The sequence below is a fragment of the Salmo salar genome, chromosome ssa19 (assembly GCF_905237065.1).
Source record: "Salmo salar chromosome ssa19, Ssal_v3.1, whole genome shotgun sequence".
NCBI classification, from domain to species: domain Eukaryota; kingdom Metazoa; phylum Chordata; class Actinopteri; order Salmoniformes; family Salmonidae; genus Salmo; species Salmo salar.
Genome location: NC_059460.1, coordinates 87,328,188 through 87,352,375, shown reverse-complemented (window position 1 = coordinate 87,352,375; position 24,188 = coordinate 87,328,188). Strand labels below are relative to the sequence as shown.

General features: G+C 40.4%; 1 protein-coding gene across 1 annotated transcript in view; it reads left to right on the top strand.

Moving 5' to 3' along the window:
- slc22a13b (solute carrier family 22 member 13b) overlaps positions 1 to 24,188 on the top strand; it is a 52,441-nt gene that overhangs the window by 9,470 nt on the left and 18,783 nt on the right. Inside the window, exons 2-5 of the mRNA XM_045702862.1 lie at positions 5,900 to 6,003; positions 8,739 to 8,893; positions 11,530 to 11,698; positions 12,179 to 12,299. Coding sequence (XP_045558818.1) covers positions 5,900 to 6,003; positions 8,739 to 8,893; positions 11,530 to 11,698; positions 12,179 to 12,299 — 549 coding nt within the window. The remainder of the gene's footprint in view (positions 1 to 5,899; positions 6,004 to 8,738; positions 8,894 to 11,529; positions 11,699 to 12,178; positions 12,300 to 24,188) is intronic.

Genomic DNA, 24,188 nt, shown 5'->3' with positions numbered 1-24,188 from the left:
CAGATATGTCTCTAAGAACAGAACAGAACAGATATGTCTCTGAGAACAGATATGTCTCCAAGAACAGAACAGATATGTCTCCAAGAACAGAACAGATATGTCTCTAAGAACAGAACAGATATGTCTCTAACAACAGAACAGAACAGATATGTCTCCAAGAACAGAACAGATATGTCTCTAAAAACAGAACAGATATGTCTCTAAGAACAGAACAGAACAGAACAGATATGTCTCTAAGAACAGAACAGAGATGTCTCTAAGAACAGAACAGATATGTCTCTAAGAACAGAACAGATATGTCTCCAAGAACAGAACAGAACAGAACAGATATGTCTCTAAGAACAGAACAGAGATGTCTCTAAGAACAGAACAGATATGTCTCTAAGAACAGAACAGATATGTCTCTAAGAACAGAACAGATATGTCTCCAAGAACAGAACAGAACAGATATGTCTCCAAGAACAGAACAGAACAGATATGTCTCCAAGAACAGAACAGAACAGATATGTCTCTAAGAACAGAACAGATATGTCTCTAAAAACAGAACAGAACAGATATGCCTCTAAGAACAGAACAGAACAGATATGTCTCCAAGAACAGAACAGAACAGATATGTCTCCAAGAACAGAACAGAACAGATATGTCTCTAAGAACAGAACAGATATGTCTCCAAGAACAGAACAGAACAGAACAGATATGTCTCCAAGAACAGAACAGATATGTCTCTAAGAACAGAACAGATATGTCTCCAAGAACAGAACAGATATGTCTCTAAGAACAGAACAGAACAGATATGTCTCTAAGAAAGAACAGAACAGATATGCCTCTAAGAACAGAACAGATATGTCTCTAAGAACAGAACAGAACAGATATGTCTCTAAGAACAGAACAGAACAGATATGTCTCTAAGAACAGAACAGATATGCCTCTAAGAACAGAACAGATATGTCTCTAAGAACAGAACAGATATGTCTCTAAGAACAGAACAGATATGTCTCTAAGAACAGAACAGATATGTCTCTAAGAACAGAACAGAACAGAACAGATATGTCTCTAAGAACAGAACAGAACAGATATGTCTCCAAGAACAGAACAGAACAGATATGTCTCTAAGAACAGAACAGATATGTCTCCAAGAACAGATATGTCTCCAAGAACAGAACAGATATGCCTCTAAGAACAGAACAGAACAGATATGTCTCTAAGAACAGAACAGAACAGATATGTCTCTAAGAACAGAACAGAACAGATATGTCTCTAAGAACAGAACAGATATGTCTCTAAGAACAGAACAGAACAGATATGTCTCCAAGAACAGAACAGAACAGATATGTCTCCAAGAACAGAACAGAACAGATATGTCTCTAAGAACAGAACAGAACAGATATGTCTCCAAGAACAGAACAGAACAGATATGTCTCCAAGAACAGAACAGAACAGATATGTCTCTAAGAACAGAACAGATATGTCTCCAAGAACAGATATGTCTCCAAGAACAGAACAGATATGCCTCTAAGAACAGAACAGAACAGATATGTCTCTAAGAACAGAACAGAACAGATATGTCTCTAAGAACAGAACAGATATGTCTCTAAGAACAGAACAGATATGTCTCTAAGAACAGAACAGATATGTCTCTAAGAACAGAACAGATATGTCTCTAAGAACAGAACAGATATGTCTCTAAGAACAGAACAGATATGTCTCTAAGAACAGAACAGATATGTCTCTAAGAACAGAACAGAACAGATATGTCTCCAAGAACAGAACAGATATGTCTCTAAGAACAGAACAGAACAGATATGTCTCTAAGAACAGAACAGAACAGATATGTCTCCAAGAACAGAACAGATATGTCTCCAAGAACAGAACAGATATGTCTCCAAGAACAGAACAGATATGTCTCTAAGAACAGAACAGATATGTCTCCAAGAACAGATATGCCTCTAAGAACAGAACAGATATGTCTCCAAGAACAGAACATAACAGATATGTCTCTAAGAACAGAACAGATATGCCTCCAAGAACAGAACAGATATGTCTCCAAGAACAGAACAGAACAGATATGTCTCTAAAAACAGAACAGATATGTCTCTAAGAACAGAGCAGAACAGATATGTCTCCAAGAACAGAACAGATATGTCTCTGAGAACAGATATGTCTCCAAGAACAGAACAGATATGTCTCTAAGAACAGAACAGAACAGATATGTCTCTGAGAACAGATATGTCTCCAAGAACAGAACAGATATGTCTCCAAGAACAGAACAGATATGTCTCTAAGAACAGAACAGATATGTCTCTAACAACAGAACAGAACAGATATGCCTCCAAGAACAGAACAGATATGTCTCCAAGAACAGAACAGAACAGATATGTCTCTAAAAACAGAAAAGATATGTCTCTAAGAACAGAGCAGAACAGATATGTCTCCAAGAACAGAACAGATATGTCTCTGAGAACAGATATGTCTCCAAGAACAGAACAGATATGTCTCTAAGAACAGAACAGAACAGATATGTCTCTGAGAACAGATATGTCTCCAAGAACAGAACAGATATGTCTCCAAGAACAGAACAGATATGTCTCTAAGAACAGAACAGATATGTCTCTAACAACAGAACAGAACAGATATGTCTCCAAGAACAGAACAGATATGTCTCTAAAAACAGAACAGATATGTCTCTAAGAACAGAACAGAACAGAACAGATATGTCTCTAAGAACAGAACAGAGATGTCTCTAAGAACAGAACAGATATGTCTCTAAGAACAGAACAGATATGTCTCCAAGAACAGAACAGAACAGAACAGATATGTCTCTAAGAACAGAACAGAGATGTCTCTAAGAACAGAACAGATATGTCTCTAAGAACAGAACAGATATGTCTCTAAGAACAGAACAGATATGTCTCCAAGAACAGAACAGAACAGATATGTCTCCAAGAACAGAACAGAACAGATATGTCTCCAAGAACAGAACAGAACAGATATGTCTCTAAGAACAGAACAGATATGTCTCTAAAAACAGAACAGAACAGATATGCCTCTAAGAACAGAACAGAACAGATATGTCTCCAAGAACAGAACAGAACAGATATGTCTCCAAGAACAGAACAGAACAGATATGTCTCTAAGAACAGAACAGATATGTCTCCAAGAACAGAACAGAACAGAACAGATATGTCTCCAAGAACAGAACAGATATGTCTCTAAGAACAGAACAGATATGTCTCCAAGAACAGAACAGATATGTCTCTAAGAACAGAACAGAACAGATATGTCTCTAAGAAAGAACAGAACAGATATGCCTCTAAGAACAGAACAGATATGTCTCTAAGAACAGAACAGAACAGATATGTCTCTAAGAACAGAACAGAACAGATATGTCTCTAAGAACAGAACAGATATGCCTCTAAGAACAGAACAGATATGTCTCTAAGAACAGAACAGATATGTCTCTAAGAACAGAACAGATATGTCTCTAAGAACAGAACAGATATGTCTCTAAGAACAGAACAGAACAGAACAGATATGTCTCTAAGAACAGAACAGAACAGATATGTCTCCAAGAACAGAACAGAACAGATATGTCTCTAAGAACAGAACAGATATGTCTCCAAGAACAGATATGTCTCCAAGAACAGAACAGATATGCCTCTAAGAACAGAACAGAACAGATATGTCTCTAAGAACAGAACAGAACAGATATGTCTCTAAGAACAGAACAGAACAGATATGTCTCTAAGAACAGAACAGATATGTCTCTAAGAACAGAACAGAACAGATATGTCTCCAAGAACAGAACAGAACAGATATGTCTCCAAGAACAGAACAGAACAGATATGTCTCTAAGAACAGAACAGAACAGATATGTCTCCAAGAACAGAACAGAACAGATATGTCTCCAAGAACAGAACAGAACAGATATGTCTCTAAGAACAGAACAGATATGTCTCCAAGAACAGATATGTCTCCAAGAACAGAACAGATATGCCTCTAAGAACAGAACAGAACAGATATGTCTCTAAGAACAGAACAGAACAGATATGTCTCTAAGAACAGAACAGATATGTCTCTAAGAACAGAACAGATATGTCTCTAAGAACAGAACAGATATGTCTCTAAGAACAGAACAGATATGTCTCTAAGAACAGAACAGATATGTCTCTAAGAACAGAACAGATATGTCTCTAAGAACAGAACAGATATGTCTCTAAGAACAGAACAGAACAGATATGTCTCCAAGAACAGAACAGAACAGATATGTCTCTAAGAACAGAACAGAACAGATATGTCTCTAAGAACAGAACACAACAGATATGTCTCTAAGAACAGAACAGAACAGATATGTCTCTAAGAACAGAACAGAACAGATATGTCTCTAAGAACAGAACACAACAGATATGTCTCTAAGAACAGAACAGAACAGATATGTCTCTAAGAACAGAACAGAACAGATATGTCTCCAAGAACAGAACAGAACAGATATGTCTCTAAGAACGATAGAACAGATATGTCTCCAAGAACGTGTAAGAACAGAACAGATATGCCTCTAAGAACAGAACAGAACAGATATGTCTCTAAGAACAGAACAGAACAGATATGTCTCTAAGAACAGAACACAACAGATATGTCTCTAAGAACAGAACAGAACAGATATGTCTCTAAGAACAGAACAGAACAGATATGTCTCCAAGAACAGAACAGAACAGATATGTCTCTAAGAACAGAACAGATATGTCTCCAAGAACAGATATGTCTCCAAGAACAGAACAGATATGCCTCTAAGAACAGAACAGAACAGATATGTCTCTAAGAACAGAACAGAACAGATATGTCTCTAAGAACAGAACAGATATGTCTCTAAGAACAGAACAGATATGTCTCTAAGAACAGAACAGATATGTCTCTAAGAACAGAACAGATATGTCTCTAAGAACAGAACAGAACAGATATGTCTCTAAGAACAGAACAGATATGTCTCCAAGAACAAAACAGAACAGATATGTCTCTAGACAGAACAGAACAGATATGTCTCCAAGAACAGATATGTCTCCAAGAACAGAACAGATATGCCTCTAAGAACAGAACAGAACAGATATGTCTCTCAGAACAGAACAGATATGTCTCTAAGAACAGAACAGAACAGATATGCCTCTAAGAACAGAACAGAACAGATATGTCTCTAAGAACAGAACAGAACAGATATGTCTCTAAGAACAGAACAGAACAGATATGTCTCTAAGAACAGAACAGATATGTCTCTAAGAACAGAACAGATATGTCTCTAAGAACAGAACAGATATGTCTCCAAGAACAGAACAGAACAGATATGTCTCTAAGAACAGAACAGATATGTCTCTAAGAACAGAACAGATATGTCTCCAAGAACAGAACAGATATGCCTCTAAGAACAGAACAGAACAGATATGTCTCTAAGAACAGAACAGAACAGATATGTCTCTAAGAACAGAACAGATATGTCTCTAAGAACAGAACAGATCAGATATGTCTCTAAGAACAGAACAGATATGTCTCTAAGGACAGAACAGATATGTCTCTAAGAACAGAACAGATATGTCTCTAAGAACAGAACAGATATGTCTCTAAGAACAGAACAGATATGTCTCTAAGAACAGAACAGATATCTCTCTAAGAACAGAACAGATATGTCTCCAAGAACAGAACAGAACAGATATGTCTCTAAGGACAGAACAGATATGTCTCTAAGAACAGAACAGATATTTATCAAATAATAAATATGTCTCCAATGTTTTTTGCCAAGTACAACCTATTTTCTGCTGTTTTTGCAGCACGCCGTGTCCTTATTATGCAATCTCTATTATGGCTCTCCCTGACTCCTCTACTTTCTTTTCCTCCTTCCTCTCATCCTCTTCAGTTCAACTTGGTGTGTGCCAACAGTGGTCTGAACGAGGCGTCCCAGTCCATCTTCATGGCAGGGCTCCTGATTGGTGCTCTGGTGTTTGGGCCAATGGCAGACAGGTATGGACCCATCCAGTGTTTCCCTTAGGATTTTTTTCAGCGGTGGTGGCAAAGGTAGCAGGGTGTGTGGTGGTGAGGGGGTGCATTGCTACGAGCGTTAACGCAATGACAAACTAGCTGTTCCCACTGAGCCAATGACTATTCATTTAAAATGATCCTATCAGAGCTCTGAAACATCTGCTCACCCCTGGATAAACACTGACTCATCCTATCAGAGCTCTGAAACATCTGCTCACCCCTGGATAAACACTGACTCATCCTATCAGAGCTCTGAAACATCTGCTCACCCCTGGATAAACACTGACTCATCCTATCAGAGCTCTGAAACATCTGCTCACCCCTGGATAAACACTGACTCATCCTATCAGAGCTCTGAAACATCTGCTCACCCCTGGGGAAACACTGACTCATCCTGTCAGAGTTCTGAAACATCTGCTCACCCCTGGATAAACACTGACTCATCCTGTCAGAGTTCTGAAACATCTGCTCACCCCTGGATAAACACTGACTCATCCTATCAGAGCTCTGAAACATCTGCTCACCCCTGGATAAACACTGACTCATCCTGTCAGAGCTCTGAAACATCTGCTCACCCCTGGATGAACACTGACTCATCCTGTCAGAGTTCTGAAACATCTGCTCACCCCTGGATAAACACTGACTCATCCTATCAGAGCTCTGAAACATCTGCTCACCCCTGGATAAACACTGACTCATCCTGTCAGAGCTCTGAAACATCTGCTCACCTCTGGGGAAACAACATCTGCTCACCCCTGGGGAAACACTGACTCATCCTGTCAGAGTTCTGAAACATCTACTCACCCCTGGGGAAACACTGACTCATCCTATCAGAGCTCTGAAACATCTGCTCACCTTTCAGGCGTTTCTCCGACTCACGTCTGTTTTCATGGCTCTTAAACATGACACATGGGTTCGATTCAGTTATTGAATGTTCCTAATCAAGTGCCAATATGTTTGGCCAAAGACATCCACTAGTCCACTAGTCTGTTGTAGTGTTGTAACTAAGGCACCTTTAGCCCAATGCCCTCAGTACGTCTCCCAGATGGTCGGTCTAATCAGTGCAACGGCATCATATTCCTGGATTGCACGTCTCACTGTGGAAATTCAAAAACATAGAAGGTCTTCTTCTAGTTCTAGGTTATTAGAAGTTATCGCAGATATTTCAGTTATCCGAGTCCACTGGGTCTTATTGGAGGTTATTAGAAGATATTTCAGTTATCCGAGTCCACTGGGTCTTATTGGAGGTTATTAGAAGATATTTCAGTTATCCGAGTCCACTGGGTCTTATTGGAGGTTATTAGAAGATATTTCAGTTATCCGAGTCCACTGGGTCTTATTGGAGGTTATTAGAAGATATTTCAGTTATCCGAGTCCACTGGGTCTTATTGGAGGTTATTAGAAGATATTTCAGTTATCCGAGTCCACTGGGTCTTATTGGAGGTTATTAGAAGATATTTCAGTTATCCGAGTCCACTGGGTCTTATTGGAGGTTATTAGAAGATATTTCAGTTATCCGAGCCCACTGGGTCTTATTGGAGGTTATTAGAAGATATTTCAGTTATCCGAGTCCACTGGGTCTTATTGGAGGTTATTAGAAGATATTTCAGTTATCCGAGTCCACTGGGTCTTATTGGAGGTTATTAGAAGATATTTCAGTTATCCGAGTCCACTGGGTCTTATTGGAGGTTATTAGAAGATATTTCAGTTATCCGAGTCCACTGGGTCTTATTGGAGGTTATTAGAAGATATTTCAGTTATCCGAGTCCACTGGGTCTTATTGGAGGTTATTAGAAGATATTTCAGTTATCCGAGCCCACTGGGTCTTATTGGAGGTTATTAGAAGATATTTCAGTTATCCGAGCCCACTGGGTCTTATTGGAGGTTATTAGAAGATATTTCAGTTATCCGAGCCCACTGGGTCTTATTGGAGGTTATTAGAAGATATTTCAGTTATCCGAGCCCACTGGGTCTTATTGGAGGTTATTAGAAGATATTTCAGTTATCCGAGTCCACTGGGTCTTATTGGAGGTTATTAGAAGATATTTCAGTTATCCGAGCCCACTGGGTCTTATTGGAGGTTATTAGAAGATATTTCAGTTATCCGAGTCCACTGGGTCTTATTGGAGGTTATTAGAAGATATTTCAGTTATCCGAGTCCACTGGGTCTTATTGGAGGTTAGAGGTTTAATAGGACCCAGTGCCCACCATGCTTTCTCCTCTCCTCCACAGGTAGTTAATGAGGATGTCTCCCCCCTATCCTGTCTCCTCTCCTGTCTCTCCTTTCCTGTCTCGTCTCCTCTACAGGTAGTTAATGAGGATGTCTCCCCCCCTTTCCTGTCTCCTCTCCTCTCCTGTCTCCTCTCCTCCACAGGTAGTTAATGAGGCTGTCCCGTGTGGCTCAGTTGGTAGAGCATGGTGTTTGCAAAGCCAGGGTTGTGGGTTCGATTCCCACGGGGGACCAGTATGGAGAAAAAAAATTATGAAATGTATGCATTCACTACTGTAAGTTGCTCTGGATAAGAGCGTCTGCAAAATGACTAAAATGTAAATGTAAAATCCTGTCTCCTCTCCTCCACAGGAAGTTAATTAGGCTATCTCACCTCCTTTCCTGTCTTCTCTTCTCCACAGTTAGTTAATGAGGCTGCCTCCTCTTTCCTTTCTCCTCATTCCTCCCCCCCCTCACTTCTCTCTTTTTTCCTCTCCTGTCTCCTCAGGTATGGTAGGCGTTTTGTGGTCCTCCTCTCTCTGCTCGTCCAGCTGTTGTTCAGTGTGGGAGCAGCCTTCTCTCCCAACATCTATGTTTACATAGCCTTCAGATTCATGGTCGGCACCACCATCTCAGGCGTCGCTATCAACACGTATGTCTTAGGTGGGTACACTGCGATGTTCTACTACAGGTGAAGTCGGAAGTTTGCATACACCTCAGCCAAATACATTTAAACTCAGTTTTTCGCAATTCCTGACATTCAATACAAGTAAAAATTCCCTGTCTTAGGTCAGTTAGGATCACCACTTTATTTTCAGAATGTGAAATGTCAGAATAATAGTAGCGAGAATGATTTATTTCAGCTTTTAATTCTTTCATCACATTCCCAGTGGGTCAGAAGTTTACATACACTCAATTATTATTTGGTAGCATTGCCTTTAAATTGTTTAACTTGGGTCAAATGTTTTGGGTAGCCTTCCATAACCTTCCCACAATAAGTTGGGTGAATTTTGGCCCATTCCTCCTGACAGAGCTGGTGTAACTGAGTCAGGTTTGTAGGCCTCTTTGCTCGCACACGCTTTTTCAGTTCTGCCCACAAAGTTTCTATAGGATTGAGGTCAGGGCTTTGTGATGGCCACTTCAATACCTTGACTTTGTTGTCCTTAAGCCATTTTGCCACAACTTTGGAAGTATACTTGGGGTCATTGTCCATTTGGAAGACCCAATTGCGATCAAGCTTTAACTTCCTGACTGATGTCTTGAGATGTTGCTTCAATATATCCACATAATTTTCCTCCCTCATGATGCCATCTATTTTGTGAAGTGCACCAGTCCCTCCTGCAGCAAAGCATCCCCACAACATGATGCTGCCACCCCTGTGCTTCACGGTTGGGATGGTGTTCTTCGGCTTGCAAGCCTCCCCCTTTTTCCTCCAAACATAACGATGGTCATTATGGCCAAACAGTTCTATTTTTGTTTCATCAGACCAGAGGACATTTCTCCAAAAAGTACGATCTTTGTCCCCATGTGCAGTTGCAAACCGTAGTCTGGCTTTTTTATGGCGGTTTTGGAGCAGTGGCTTCTTCCTTGCTGAGCGGCCTTTCAGGTTATGTCGATATAGGACTTGTTTTACTGTGGATATAGATACTTTTGTACCTGTTTCCTTCAGCATCTTCACAAGGTCCTTTGCTGTTGTTCTGGGATTGATTTGCGCTTTTCGCAACAAAGTACGTTCATCTCTAGGAGACAGAACGTGTCTCCTTCCTGAGCGGTATGACGGCTGCGTGGTCCCATGGTGTTTATACTTGCGTACTATTGTTTGTACAGATGAATGTGGTACCTTCAGGCGTTTGGAAATTGCTCCCAAGGATGAACCAGACTTGTGGAGGTCTACAATTTTTTTTCTGAGGTCTTGGCTGATTTCTTTTGATTTTCCCATGACGTCAAGCGAAGAGGCACTGAGTATGAAGGTAGGCCTTGAAATACATCCACAGGTACACCTCCAATTGACTCAAATTATGTCAATTAGCCTATCAGAAGCTTCTAAAGCCATGACATCATTTTCTGGAATTTTCCAAGCTGTTTAATGTCACCACATCGACGGAAGGTGGCGCCCCTCCTCGCCCGGGCGGCGCTCGGCGGTCGTCGTCGCCGGCCTACTAGCTGCCACCGATCCTCTTTTCATTTTCTTTTGGTCAGGTCTAGTTTAGTTGGCACCTGTTTAGTATTAGTTCATTAGTGGGGGAGGGTTATTTAGTCGTTCTGTGTAGGTTGTTCTTTGTTCTTTGATTATTTTTTGTCAGGTGTATGTTCTGTGGTACAGGTGTTTTTTTTCCCTCTGCCTGTGGGTTTTTTGGCAGCGTGTTTTGGGCTGCGTCCCTACGCTGCGTGCGGGCTGTTATTTGGGCATTTGTGTTGCTTTGCCCTGCCTTACCTGTTTTCTTGGCAACGTGTGGATTATTTATTAAAATTACGTGTGTTCACGGACTTGTGTCTCCTGCGCCTGACTTCGACCCTCCTGCTTCCTGGAGCACACTGACATTTAAAGGCACAGTCAATTTAGTGTATGTAAACTTCTGACCCACTGGAATTGTGATACAGTGAATTATAAGTGAAATAATCTGTCTGTAAACAATTGTTGGAAAAATGACTTGTGTCATGTACAAAGTAGATGTCCTAACCGACTTGCCAAAACTATAGTTTGTTAACAAGAAATTTGTGGAGTGGTTGAAAAACGAGTTTTAATGACTCCAACCTGAGTGTATGTAAACTTCTGACTTCAACTGTACGTAACTACCTTTTCAAGGAGTGAGAATTAAAGCTCTCAAATTTCTTGTTTCAAATGCGAGGTACAGTTGTTTACTTCCCAGAAATAAGCTGTGTTAGTGCTGGGCTGGAACAAAACCCTGCACCTCCAGCAGCCCTCTAGGACTCATGTTGCACACTACCGTACTAGATGTTTGACATGGCCGTCAGACACCGACCTCTGGCATGTACTGTAGGTGTTTCCATCCTCCAGGTAACTAACCAGGTGCTGAGTGGACTGGTAACAACAGGAGGGCTCTGTTAACCCCTGACCTCTAACCCCTGACCTCTAACCCCTGACCTCTAACCAGGTGCTGAGTGGACTGGTAACAACAGGAGGGCTCTGTTAACCCCTGACCTCTAACCCCTGACCTCTAACCCCTGACCTCTAACCCCTGACCTCTAACCCCTGACCTCTAACCCCTGACCTCTAACCCCTGAACTCTAATCCCTGACCTCTAACCCCTGACCTCTAATCCCTGACCTCTAACCAGGTGCTGAGTGGACTGGTAACAACAAAAGGGCTTTGTTCACCATCTTCTCCCACTGTTTCTATGCCATTGGTCTGATGCTAATGTCCGGGATCGCCTACGGGGTCAGAGACTGGAGGATCCTACAGCTGGTCCTCTTCAGCCCTATCCTGTTCCTCGGGGTATTCTACTGGTATGTTCTGAGCTCTAACCTGTCAGCCTGTCAGCTGGTCCTCTCCAGCCCTGTCCTGTTCCTCGGGGTATTCTACTGGTATGTTCTGAGCTCTAACCTGTCAGCCTGTCAGCTGGTCCTCTCCAGCCCTGTCCTGTTCCTCGGGGTATTCTACTGGTATGTTCTGATCTCTAACCTGTCAGCCTGTCAGCTGGTCCTCTCCAGCCCTGTCCTGTTCCTCGGGGTATTCTACTGGTATGTTCTGATCTCTAACCTGTCAGCCTGTCAGCTGGTCCTCTCCAGCCCTGTCCTGTTCCTCGGGGTATTCTACTGGTACGTCTCTAACCTCCAACCCTTTTACCTCTAACCTCTGACCCATCAGTCTGTCAGCTGGTGCAGAGGTGTGGTTTTAGAGAAGCCTACTCCACCCATCTCTTTTGTTGACCCATCCCTGTACTTGCTGGACCCATCCTTGACTCCACATCCCTGGTCATCTGTTAGGGTCCTCCCAGAGTCAGCTCGGTGGCTGATGACCCAGGGCCGACAGGAAGAGGCTCGTCAGGAGGTCCGCAGAGCAGCGAGAGTCAACGGAAGGGAGGTCCCTGAAGCCCTGCTGGACAAGGTTAGTTACACCGTCATCGCTATCATACTAACATCCAGCAGGTTATCATCACTATCATACTAACATCCAGCAGGTTATTCATCACTATCATACTAACATCCAGCAGGTTATTATCACTATCATACTAACATCCAGCAGGTTATTATCACTATCATACTAACATCCAGCAGGTTATCATCACTATCATACTAACATCCAGCAGGTTATTATCACTATCATACTAACATCCAGCAGGTTATTATCACTATCATACTAACATCCAGCAGGTTATCATCACTATCATACTAACATCCAGCAGGTTATCATCACTATCATACTAACATCCAGCAGGTATTATCATCACTATCATACTAACATCCAGCAGGTTATTATCACTATCATACTAACATCCAGCAGGTTATCATCACTATCATACTAACATCCAGCAGGTTATTATCATCACTATCATACTAACATCCAGCAGGTTATCATCACTATCATACTAACATCCAGCAGGTTATTATCATCACTATCATACTAACATCCAGCAGGTTATTATCATCACTATCATACTAACATCCAGCAGGTTATTATCACTATCATACTAACATCCAGCAGGTTATTATTATCACTATCATACTAACATCCAGCAGGTTATCATCATCACTATCATACTAACATCCAGCAGGTTATTATCACTATCATACTAACATCCAGCAGGTTATTATCACTATCATACTAACATCCAGCAGGTTATTATCATCACTATCATACTAACATCCAGCAGGTTATTATCATCACTATCATACTAACATCCAGCAGGTTATTATCACTATCATACTAACATCCAGCAGGTTATTATCACTATCATACTAACATCCAGCAGGATTATCATCACTATCATACTAACATCCAGCAGGTTATTATTATCACTATCATACTAACATCCAGCAGGTTATCATCACTATCATACTAACATCCAGCAGGTTATCATCACTATCATACTAACATCCAGCAGGTTATTATCACTATCATACTAACATCCAGCAGGTTATTATCACTATCATACTAACATCCAGCAGGTTATTATCACTATCATACTAACATCCAGCAGGTTATTATCACTATCATACTAACATCCAGCAGGTTATTATCATCACTATCATACTAACATCCAGCAGGTTATTAATCACTATCATACTAACATCCAGCAGGTTATTATCATCACTATCATACTAACATCCAGCAGGTTATTATCATCACTATCATACTAACATCCAGCAGGTTATTATCACTATCATACTAACATCCAGCAGGTTATTATCATCACTATCATACTAACATCCAGCAGGTTATTATCACTATCATACTAACATCCAGCAGGTTATTATTATCACTATCATACTAACATCCAGCAGGTTATTATCACTATCATACTAACATCCAGCAGGTTATTATCATCACTATCATACTAACATCCAGCAGGTTATTATCACTATCATACTAACATCCAGCAGGTTATTATTATCACTATCATACTAACATCCAGCAGGTTATTATCACTATCATACTAACATCCAGCAGGTTATTATCACTATCATACTAACATCCAGCAGGTTATTATCATCACTATCATACTAACATCCAGCAGGTTATCATCACTATCATACTAACATCCAGCAGGTTATTATCACTATCATACTAACATCCAGCAGGTTATTATCATCACTGTCATACTAACATCCAGCAGGTTATTATCACTATCATACTAACATCCAGCAGGTTATTATCACTATCATACTAACATCCAGCAGGTTATTATCACTATCATACTAACATCCAGCAGGTTATTATCACTATCATACTAACATCCAGCAGGTTATTATCATCACTATCATACTAACATCCAGCAGGTTATTATCACTATCATACTAACATCCAGCAGGTTATTATCACTATCATACTAACATCCAGCAGGTTATTATCACTATCATACTAACATCCAGCAGGTTATTATCACTATCATACTAACATCCAGCAGGTTATTATCACTATCATACTAACATCCAGCAGGTTATTATCACTATCATACTAACATCCAGCAGGTTATTATCACTATCATACTAACATCCAGCAGGTTATTATCATCACTATCATACTAACATCCAGCAGGTTATTATCATCACTATCATACTAACATCCAGCAGGTTATTATCATCACTATCATACTAACATCCAGCAGGTTATTATCATCACTATCATACTAACATCCAGCAGGTTATCATCACTATCATACTAACATCCAGCAGGTTATCATCACTATCATACTAACATCCAGCAGGTTATTATCACTATCATACTAACATCCAGCAGGTTATTATCACTATCATACTAACATCCAGCAGGTTATCATCACTATCATACTAACATCCAGCAGGTTATTCATCACTATCATACTAACATCCAGCAGGTTATTATCACTATCATACTAACATCCAGCAGGTTATTATCATCACTATCATACTAACATCCAGCAGGTTATCATCACTATCATACTAACATCCAGCAGGTTATTATCACTATCATACTAACATCCAGCAGGTTATTATCATCACTATCATACTAACATCCAGCAGGTTATTATCATCACTATCATACTAACATCCAGCAGGTTATTATCATCACTATCATACTAACATCCAGCAGGTTATTATCATCACTATCATACTAACATCCAGCAGGTTATTATCACTATCATACTAACATCCAGCAGGTTATTATCACTATCATACTAACATCCAGCAGGTTATTATATCACTATCATACTAACATCCAGCAGGTTATTATCACTATCATACTAACATCCAGCAGGTTATTATTATCACTATCATACTAACATCCAGCAGGTTATTATCATCACTATCATACTAACATCCAGCAGGTTATTATCACTATCATACTAACATCCAGCAGGTTATTATCACTATCATACTAACATCCAGCAGGTTATTATCAGCACTATCATACTAACATCCAGCAGGTTATTATCATCACTATCATACTAACATCCAGCAGGTTATTATTATCACTATCATACTAACATCCAGCAGGTTATTATCATCACTATCATACTAACATCCAGCAGGTTATTATCACTATCATACTAACATCCAGCAGGTTATTATCATCACTATCATACTAACATCCAGCAGGTTATTATCATCACTATCATACTAACATCCAGCAGGTTATCATCACTATCATACTAACATCCAGCAGGTTATCATCACTATCATACTAACATCCAGCAGGTTATTATCATCACTATCATACTAACATCCAGCAGGTTATTCATCACTATCATACTAACATCCAGCAGGTTATTATCACTATCATACTAACATCCAGCAGGTTATTATCACTATCATACTAACATCCAGCAGGTTATTATCATCACTATCATACTAACATCCAGCAGGTTATTATCATCACTATCATACTAACATCCAGCAGGTTATTATCACTATCATACTAACATCCAGCAGGTTATTATCACTATCATACTAACATCCAGCAGGTTATCATCACTATCATACTAACATCCAGCAGGTTATCATCACTATCATACTAACATCCAGCAGGTTATTATCACTATCATACTAACATCCAGCAGGTTATTATCATCACTATCATACTAACATCCAGCAGGTTATTATCACTATCATACTAACATCCAGCAGGTTATTATCATCACTATCATACTAACATCCAGCAGGTTATTATCATCACTATCATACTAACATCCAGCAGGTTATTATCACTATCATACTAACATCCAGCAGGTTATTATCATCACTATCATACTAACATCCAGCAGGTTATTATCACTATCATACTAACATCCAGCAGGTTATTATCATCACTATCATACTAACATCCAGCAGGTTATTATCATCACTATCATACTAACATCCAGCAGGTTATTATTATCACTATCATACTAACATCCAGCAGGTTATTATCACTATCATACTAACATCCAGCAGGTTATCATCACTATCATACTAACATCCAGCAGGTTATTATCATCACTATCATACTAACATCCAGCAGGTTATTATCATCACTATCATACTAACATCCAGCAGGTTATTATCACTATCATACTAACATCCAGCAGGTTATTATCATCACTATCATACTAACATCCAGCAGGTTATTATCACTATCATACTAACATCCAGCAGGTTATTATCATCACTATCATACTAACATCCAGCAGGTTATTATCACTATCATACTAACATCCAGCAGGTTATTATCATCACTATCATACTAACATCCAGCAGGTTATTATCATCACTATCATACTAACATCCAGCAGGTTATTTCATCACTATCATACTAACATCCAGCAGGTTATTATCACTATCATACTAACATCCAGCAGGTTATTACATCACTATCATACTAACATCCAGCAGGTTATTATCACTATCATACTAACATCCAGCAGGTTATCATCATTATCATACTAACATCCAGCAGGTTATTATCACTATCATACTAACATCCAGCAGGTTATTTCATCACTATCATACTAACATCCAGCAGGTTATTATCACTATCATACTAACATCCAGGAGGTTATTATCACTATCATACTAACATCCAGCAGGTTATTATCATCACTATCATACTAACATCCAGCAGGTTATTATCATCACTATCATACTAACATCCAGCAGGTTATCATCATCACTATCATACTAACATCCAGCATGTTATTATCATCACTATCATACTAACATCCAGCAGGTTATTATCATCACTATCATACTAACATCCAGCAGGTTATTATCATCACTATCATACTAACATCCAGCAGGTTATTATCATCACTATCATACTAACATCCAGCAGGTTATTATTATCACTATCATACTAACATCCAGCAGGTTATCATCACTATCATACTAACATCCAGCAGGTTATTATCACTATCATACTAACATCCAGCAGGTTATTATCATCACTATCATACTAACATCCAGCAGGTTATTATCATCACTATCATACTAACATCCAGCAGGTTATTATCACTATCATACTAACATCCAGCAGGTTATTATCATCAATATCATACTAACATCCAGCAGGTTATCATCACTATCATACTAACATCCAGCAGGTTATTATCACTATCATACTAACATCCAGCAGGTTATTATCACTATCATACTAACATCCAGCAGGTTATTATCATCACTATCATACTAACATCCAGCAGGTTATTTCATCACTATCATACTAACATCCAGCAGGTTATTATCATCACTATCATACTAACATCCAGCAGGTTATTATCACTATCATACCAACATCCAGCAGGTTATTATCATCACTATCATACTAACATCCAGCAGGTTATTATCACTATCATACTAACATCCAGCAGGTTATTATCACTATCATACTAACATCCAGCAGGTTATTTATCACTATCATACTAACATCCAGCAGGTTATTATCATCACTATCATACTAACATCCAGCAGGTTATTATCATCACTATCATACTAACATCCAGCAGGTTATTATCATCACTATCATACTAACATCCAGCAGGTTATTATTATCACTATCATACTAACATCCAGCAGGTTATTATCACTATCATACTAACATCCAGCAGGTTATTATCACTATCATACTAACATCCAGCAGGTTATTATCACTATCATACTAACATCCAGCAGGTTATTATCACTATCATACTAACATCCAGCAGGTTATTCATCACTATCATACTAACATCCAGCAGGTTATTATCATCACTATCATACTAACATCCAGCAGGTTATTATCATCACTATCATACTAACATCCAGCAGGTTATTATCACTATCATACTAACATCCAGCAGGTTATTATCACTATCATACTAACATCCAGCAGGTTATCATCACTATCATACTAACATCCAGCAGGTTATCATCATTATCATACTAACATCCAGCAGGTTATTATCACTATCATACTAACATCCAGCAGGTTATTATCACTATCATACTAACATCCAGCAGGTTATTATCATCACTATCATACTAACATCCAGCAGGTTATTATCACTATCATACTAACATCCAGCAGGTTATTATCATCACTATCATACTAACATCCAGCAGGTTATTCATCACTATCATACTAACATCCAGCAGGTTATTAATCACTATCATACTAACATCCAGCAGGTTATTATCACTATCATACTAACATCCAGCAGGTTACTATCATCACTATCATACTAACATCCAGCAGGTTATTATCACTATCATACTAACATCCAGCAGGTTATTATCACTATCATACTAACATCCAGCAGGTTATTATCATCACTATCATACTAACATCCAGCAGGTTATTATCATCACTATCATACTAACATCCAGCAGGTTATTATCACTATCATACTAACATCCAGCAGGTTATTATCATCACTATCATACTAACATCCAGCAGGTTATTATCATCACTATCATACTAACATCCAGCAGGTTATTCATCACTATCATACTAACATCCAGCAGGTTATTATCATCACTATCATACTAACATCCAGCAGGTTATCATCAATATCATACTAACATCCAGCAGGTTATTATCATCACTATCATACTAACATCCAGCAGGTTATCATCACTATCATACTAACATCCAGCAGGTTATTATCACTATCATACTAACATCCAGCAGGTTATTATCATCACTATCATACTAACATCCAGCAGGTTATTATCACTATCATACTAACATCCAGCAGGTTATCATCACTATCATACTAACATCCAGCAGGTTATTATCATCACTATCATACTAACATCCAGCAGGTTATTATCACTATCATACTAACATCCAGCAGGTTATTATCACTATCATACTAACATCCAGCAGGTTATTATCACTATCATACTAACATCCAGCAGGTTATTATCATCACTATCATACTAACATCCAGCAGGTTATTTCATCACTATCATACTAACATCCAGCAGGTTATTATCATCACTATCATACTAACATCCAGCAGGTTATTATCATCACTATCATACTAACATCCAGCAGGTTATTATCACTATCATACTAACATCCAGCAGGTTATTATCATCACTATCATACTAACATCCAGCAGGTTATTATCACTATCATACTAACATCCAGCAGGTTATTATCATCACTATCATACTAACATCCAGCAGGTTATTATCACTATCATACTAACATCCAGCAGGTTATTATCATCACTATCATACTAACATCCAGCAGGTTATTATCACTATCATACTAACATCCAGCAGGTTATTATCATCACTATCATACTAACATCCAGCAGGTTATCATCACTATCATACTAACATCCAGCAGGTTATTATCATCACTATCATACTAACATCCAGCAGGTTATTATCACTATCATACTAACATCCAGCAGGTTATTATCATCACTATCATACTAACATCCAGCAGGTTATTACATCACTATCATACTAACATCCAGCAGGTTATTATCACTATCATACTAACATCCAGCAGGTTATTATCACTATCATACTAACATCCAGCAGGTTATTATCATCACTATCATACTAACATCCAGCAGGTTATTATCATCGCTATCATACTAACATCCAGCAGGTTATTATCACTATCATACTAACATCCAGCAGGTTATTATCACTATCATACTAACATCCAGCAGGTTATCATCACTATCATACTAACATCCAGCAGGTTATTATCACTATCATACTAACATCCAGCAGGTTATTATCATCACTATCATACTAACATCCAGCAGGTTATCATCACTATCATACTATCATATCAAATCACCAAAAATCATACTTTTGCTATCATTTATGTAACGAATGACCTCTACTGGTGTAATTTGGAATTGAAGACTCAATTGTGTTGTGTGTCTTCACAATAATGCCAGGGAGGAATCAAGTCCCAGGTGTCCTTTGTCAGTTCATGGTCATAGTGCTTTACAATGAGTTGGTCTTCAAATCAAATCAAAGTTTATTTGTCACGTGTGCTGAATACAACAGGTGTAGACCTTACAGTGAAATGCTGAATACAACAGGTGTAGACCTTACAGTGAAATGCTGAATACAACAGGTGTAGTAGACCTCACAGTGAAATGCTGAATACAACAGGTGTAGTAGACCTCACAGTGAAATGCTTACTTACAGGCTCTAACCAACAGTGCAAAAAAGGTATTAGGTGAACAATAGGTAAGTAAATAAAAAACAACAGTAAAAATAACAGTAGAGAGGCTATATACAGTAGAGAGGCTATATACAGTAGAGAGGCTATATACAGTAGAGAGGCTATATACAGTAGAGAGGCTATATACAGTAGAGAGGCTATATACAGTAGAGGCTATATACAGTAGAGAGGCTATATACAGTAGAGAGGCTAAATACAGTAGAGGCTATATACAGTAGAGAGGCTATATACAGTAGAGAGGCTATATACAGTAGAGAGGCTATATACAGTAGAGAGGCTAAATACAGTAGAGGCTATATACAGTAGAGAGGCTATATACAGTAGAGAGGCTATATACAGTAGAGAGGCTATATACAGTAGAGAGGCTACATACAGTAGAGGCTATATACAGTAGAGAGGCTATATACAGTAGAGAGGTTATATACAGTAGAGAGGTTATATACAGTAGAGAGGTTATATACAGTAGAGAGGCTATATACAGTAGAGGGGCTATATACAGTAGAGAGGCTATATACAGTAGAGGGGCTATATACAGTAGAAAGGCTATATAGAGTAGAGGCTGAATACAGTAGAGGCTATATACAGTAGAGAGGCTATATACAGTAGAGAGGCTAATTACAGTAGAGAGGCTATAAAAGTAGCGAGGCTACATACAGACACCGGTTAGTCAGGCTGATTGAGGTAGTATGTACATGTAGATGTGGTTAAAGTGACTATGCATATATGATTCCGGAACTCCAATTTGAGCAGCAGCAGCTGAAAAATGAGCTCCTACAAATATTGAAATTTACATGGTTTTTAGAGTGAAGTACATCGGAAAAAAGCAAAAGAAAACTGCAATACTGAATAGGAGAAAAAACAAGCAACAAACAAAGAAGATAGGCTTTTGAAAATAACTATTTTTCATAAAATTGTAGTTATCTTAGCAAGCTGAATTGTTTACCAGTTGCTAAGCAGTTGCTAGGGACTCTTTTGGAAGAAGCTAGCTAGCTAACGAAGAACAACAAAGAATATCTAGTTAACAGAAGAAAAGAAAGAGAAAATCAGGACAGAAGAAAAAGGATATCAAAGTGAAACAGTTCTCTAAAGACACAGGAGACAATAATACAAGAAACAACACTTCTGTAGCTTGTCAACTATGTGTCTGTCTATGCCTGTTCTCTCCTCTCTGCACAGGCCATACAAACGCTTCACACCGCGTGGCCGTTGCCACTCTAACCTGGTGGTCCCAGCGCGCACGACCCACGTGGAGTTCCAGGTCTCCGGCAGCCTCTGGAACTGCCGGTCTGCAGCCAACAAGGCTGAGTTCATCTCAGCCTATGCTACCCTCCAGTCCCTAGACTTCCTGGCGCTGACGGAAACATGGATTACCACAGATAACACTGCTACTCCTACTGCTCTCTCTTCGTCTGCCCACGTGTTCTCGCATACCCCTAGAGCATCGAGCCAGCGGGGTAGTGGCACTGGAATCCTCATCTCTCCCAAGTGGACATTCTCGCTTTCTCCCCTGACCCATCTGTCTATCTCCTCATTTGAATTCCATGCTGTCACAGTTACCAGCCCTTTCAAGCTTAACATCCTTATCATTTATCGCCCTCCAGGTTCCCTTGGAGAGTTCATCAATGAGCTTGACGCCTTGATAAGTTCCTTTCCTGAGGATGGCTCACCTCTCACAGTTCTGGGTGACTTTAACCTCCCCACGTCTACCTTTGACTCATTCCTCTCTGCCTCCTTCTTTCCACTCCTCTCCTCTTTTGACCTCACCCTCTCACCTTCCCCCCCTACTCACAAGGCAGGCAATACGCTTGACCTCATCTTTACTAGATGCTGTTCTTCCACTAATCTCATTGCAACTCCCCTCCAAATCTCCGACCACTACCTTGTATCCTTTTCCCTCTTGCTCTCATCCAACACTTCTCACTCTGCCCCTACTCGGATGGTATTGCGCCGTCCCAACCTTCGCTCTCTCTCTCCCGCTACTCTCTCCTCTTCCATCCTATCATCTCTTCCCTCTGCTCAAACCTTCTCCAACCTATCTCCTGATTCTGCCTCCTCAACCCTCCTCTCCTCCCTTTCTGCATCCTTTGATTTTCTCTGTCCCCTATCCTCCAGGCCGGCTCGGTCCTCCCCTCCTGCTCCGTGGCTCGACGACTCACTACGAGCTCACAGAACAAGGCTCCGGGCAGCCGAGCGGAAATGGAGGAAAACTCGCCTCCCTGCGGACCTGGCATCCTTTCACTCACTCCTCTCTACATTCTCCTCTTCTGTCTCTGCTGCTAAAGCCACTTTCTACCACTCTAAATTCCAAGCATCTGCCTCTAACCCTAGGAAGCTCTTTGCTACCTTCTCCTCCCTCCTGAATCCTCCTCCCCCTCCCCCCCCTCCTCCCTCTCTGCGGATGACTTCGTCAACCATTTTGAAAAGAAGGTTGACGATATCCGATCCTCGTTTGCTAAGTCAAACGACACCGCTGGTCCTGCTCACACTGCCCTACCCTGTGCTTTGACCTCTTTCTCCCCTCTCTCTCCAGATGAAAGCTCGCGTCTTGTGACGGCCGGCCGCCCAACAACCTGCCCACTTGACCCTATCCCCTCCTCTCTTCTCCAGACCATTTCCGGAGACCTTCTCCCCTTCCTCACCTCGCTCATCAACTCATCCTTGACCGCTGGCTACGTCCCTTCCGTCTTCAAGAGAGCGAGAGTTGCACCCCTTCTGAAAAAAACCTACACTCGATCCCTCCGATGTCAACAACTACAGACCAGTATCCCTTCTTTCTTTTCTCTCCAAAACTCTTGAACGTGCCGTCCTTGGCCAGCTCTCCTGCTATCTCTCTCAGAATGACATTCTTGATCCTAATCAGTCAGGTTTCAAGACTGGGCATTCAACTGAGACTGCTCTTCTCTGTGTCACGGAGGCTCTCCGCACTGCTAAAGCTAACTCTCTCTCCTCTGCTCTCATCCTTCTAGACCTATCTGCTGCCTTTGATACTGTGAACCATCAGATCCTCCTCTCCACCCTCTCCGAGTTGGGCATCTCCGGCGCGGCCCACGCTTGGATTGCATCCTACCTGACAGGTCGCTCCTACCAGGTGGCGTGGCGAGAATCTGTCTCCGCACCATGCGCTCTCACCACTGGTGTCCCCCAGGGCTCTGTTCTAGGCCCTCTCCTATTCTCGCTATACACCAAGTCACTTGGCTCTGTCATATCCTCACATGGTCTCTCCTATCATTGCTATGCAGACGACACACAATTAATCTTCTCCTTTCCCCCTTCTGATAACCAGGCGGCGAATCGCATCTCTGCATGTCTGTCAGACATATCAGTGTGGATGACGGATCACCAGCTCAAGCTGAACCTCGGCAAGACGGAGCTGCTCTTCCTCCCGGGGAAGGACTGCCCCTTCCATGATCTCGCCATCACGGTCGACAACTCCCTTGTGTCCTCCTCCCAGAGTGCTAAGAACCTTGGCGTGATCCTGGACAACACCCTGTCGTTCTCCACTAACATCAAGGCGGTGACCCGATCCTGTAGGTTCATGCTCTACAACATTCGCAGAGTACGACCCTGCCTCACACAGGAAGCGGCGCAGGTCCTAATCCAGGCACTTGTCATCTCCCGTCT